The 2,609-nt window shown below is 54.9% G+C and overlaps 1 protein-coding gene across 1 annotated transcript; it reads right to left on the minus strand.

Annotated features, from left to right (window-relative positions):
- Positions 1–332: 332 nt before the first annotated feature.
- On the minus strand, positions 333–1,858 carry THY1 (Thy-1 cell surface antigen). Its single transcript, XM_047070267.1, has 3 exons — positions 1,822–1,858; positions 987–1,322; positions 333–445 (listed from the first exon to the last, which is right to left on the minus strand). Exons 1-3 carry the CDS (start codon positions 1,856–1,858, stop codon positions 333–335), a joined length of 486 nt encoding a protein of 161 aa, XP_046926223.1.
- Positions 1,859–2,609: the final 751 nt, after the last annotated feature.

Raw genomic sequence — 2,609 nt, forward strand, 5'->3', positions numbered from 1 at the left:
TCCCATGCCCTCACTCTCCATCACATTCCCAACCCTGGCTTCCCTTTTCACAAACTCCTAAAGAAAAGGAAGGATAAACCAGACAGAAGCAACTCTGGAACAAAGAGTTAAAAAAAAAAAAAAAAAAAAAGACAGCCAGTGGCGTGCGGAGAGGGTGTGAGCGGCAGTGGGGCTGGGGAATGGGTAGACGATGGCATGCGGCACTGGGATTCCTTGTGAGGGGTAGGGTCCCCATTTCTCCCCAAGGTGTGTGAGGGATTGAGGGTAGGGGGTCAGCCAACTCCGAGAAGTAGGGTCTCTGGACTGGGCCTTGTGGCTTCCTGCCCAGCCAGTCACAGGGAGATGAAGTCCATGGCCTGGAGGAGAGGCAGGGAGAGCAGAAGCAGCAAGAGCCACGAGGTGTTCTGGGCCAGCAGGCTTATGCCCTCACACTTGACCAGTTTGTCTGTGGGGAGAGAAGAGGGAGGAGGGGTAGGGCAGGAAAGAAGAGGCACCAGGATTCAGGCAGGCACAGGCCCTGAGAAGGGCACGTTCCCTTGGGGAGGCTGGTGTCAGGGTGTCTTAGCCGGAACCAGGGCCTGTCTGCTCGACTAGAACCACCTGTCTTTCCCATTTGCAGGTTCCTGAGCTCTTGAACAAACATCATATCAGATCTTTATTAAGCATCATCAAAAGAAAACTATGGGTGTTTTCTAGGTGGGGAAGAGGAGGGCTGGGGAGGCCAAGTGATTTGCCCAGTCACGGTGGAAGTGTCCGCTTCACCACTCTGCCTGTCTCACCGTTCCCTCAGCCTTTCTCCCTATTCACACAGAGGGCAGTGGTTCCCCAGGGCACCAGGCAGCAGTTGGGGGAAGGGGGAGAGAGGTTTCTGGGGCCCCTCTCCTCTTCGGCCCAGTCAAGGGGGACTGCCTTGCTGTCCTAGCCAACCCTTTCCTCCCTAGCCTCCCTCTCCCAGCTCACTTGGACTTGTTGGGAGCTCGCCTCACCTCTGAGCACAGAGACATTCTTGCTGGAGCTGGTGGTAGACTGGCCAGAGAGCTGGAGTTCACATGTGTACATCCCCTCGTCCTTGGTGGTGAAGCCGGATAAGTAGAGGACCTTGATGTTGTACTTGCTGGTGAAGTTGGTTCGGGAGCGGTATGAGTGCTCAGGCACCCCCATAGTGCCAAAGATCACGTGCTTCTTCTTCTCACGGGTTATGCTGAACTCATACTGGATGGGGGAGGTGGTGGAGTTCTCGTGGCGGCAGTCCAGACGGAGGCTCTGGTCCACCAGGCAGGCTGTCAGGCTGGTCACCTTCTGCCCACGGGCTACCTGCAAGACTGGCACCGGCAGTGCCCACATCCAAGTTGGGGGGCCCTGCAGAGCCGGGGGCCTCCCACCCACATTAACGGTAGAGAATGGCCTGGCCAGGGAGGGCACAAGGGTCTGTTCTTTGGGCACCCTTCCCCACCCCAGAGGTCCCCGAGGGCCAGTTCAACCTCCCCGTTGCAGACTCAGCCCCCCTCCCTCATCATCTTTAGTCCTGGGTGTTCCAGGGGCAGGAGATCTTGGGGAGCTGATGTAGGTTCCTGGTTTCCATTTGGAGATTCCACCTCAGTGTGGGGCAGACTCAGTAGACTGCTTTTCCAAAAGCCACCTCAAGCAGGCAGAAGATCAGCTAGGCTGCTCAGCTGATTTAGGGATGAAAAAGAGCCCTCTCTCCCTTTGTCACCTCCTCCCTCTGAGGTTGGCAGGAAGAAGCTCGCTCCTCTGAAGGGAAGGAAGCCAGCGTGCTTTGAATCCCAATCCCTTGCCCAGTACCTGCCCCTTGCCCAGTACCTGTCAGCAAAACAGCGATGCCGATGGTGGGGTTCATGGTGCAGAGAGCTCAGTCCTCGATCTGGGGGTGGGATAGGATGGGTATCAGCCAAGAGGTGGGGTAGGTGTGCCCACACTTGCTGCTCGGGCTGGAGGGCCTCTGCCATGATGGCCCCGGCAGCCATGGAAGCTGCTCTCCATGGTTGTCCCCTCCCACTTACTAGTGAATGTGACACTGCCACTAGGTGCTTTCCCCCCTCCAGGAAAGCAAGGGGGAGGGTGGACACGCCCTATAATGGTGTGTGTCTGCTGAACTCTTTGAGTGAGTGACTTTTACCGTCTCCTTTTCCCTTCGGGAAGGCAAAGTAGACGTATCACAACATTTACCACCTTAATCATTTTTAAGTGTCCAGTTCAGCAGTGTTAAGTTCACTCGCATTGTGGTGCAACCCCCAGAACTCTTTTTATTTTGCGGCACTAACACTCTACCCATTCCACAAAAACTCCCCATTCAGGGGCTTTCTGTTTCTTGTTCAGGAGAAAATCCCCAGTGCCCAAACAGTTCCTGGCATATAACAGATGCTGAAAAGATACCGAACGAATGAAAGAATCAGCTTTAGATACCTACGGCGTGGTGATGGGTTTAGGAAAAATGATAAACCTCTGGCACTGAGGACTGCTCCATTGTAAGTGACCCACAAACATTAATTTCCTTCCTCTGAAAGGACTGTGTGGCTAACGTGCTTCCAGATAGGACTGTCCCTGGCACACAGCTAACGGTGTTCCCGAATGTCTGTGAGGGAAAGTGA

This window comes from Lynx rufus, unplaced genomic scaffold (genome assembly GCF_022079265.1).
Source record: "Lynx rufus isolate CCGP_SWC_20201006 ecotype Redwood Valley unplaced genomic scaffold, mLynRuf1.p SCAF_9, whole genome shotgun sequence".
NCBI lineage: Eukaryota > Metazoa > Chordata > Mammalia > Carnivora > Felidae > Lynx > Lynx rufus.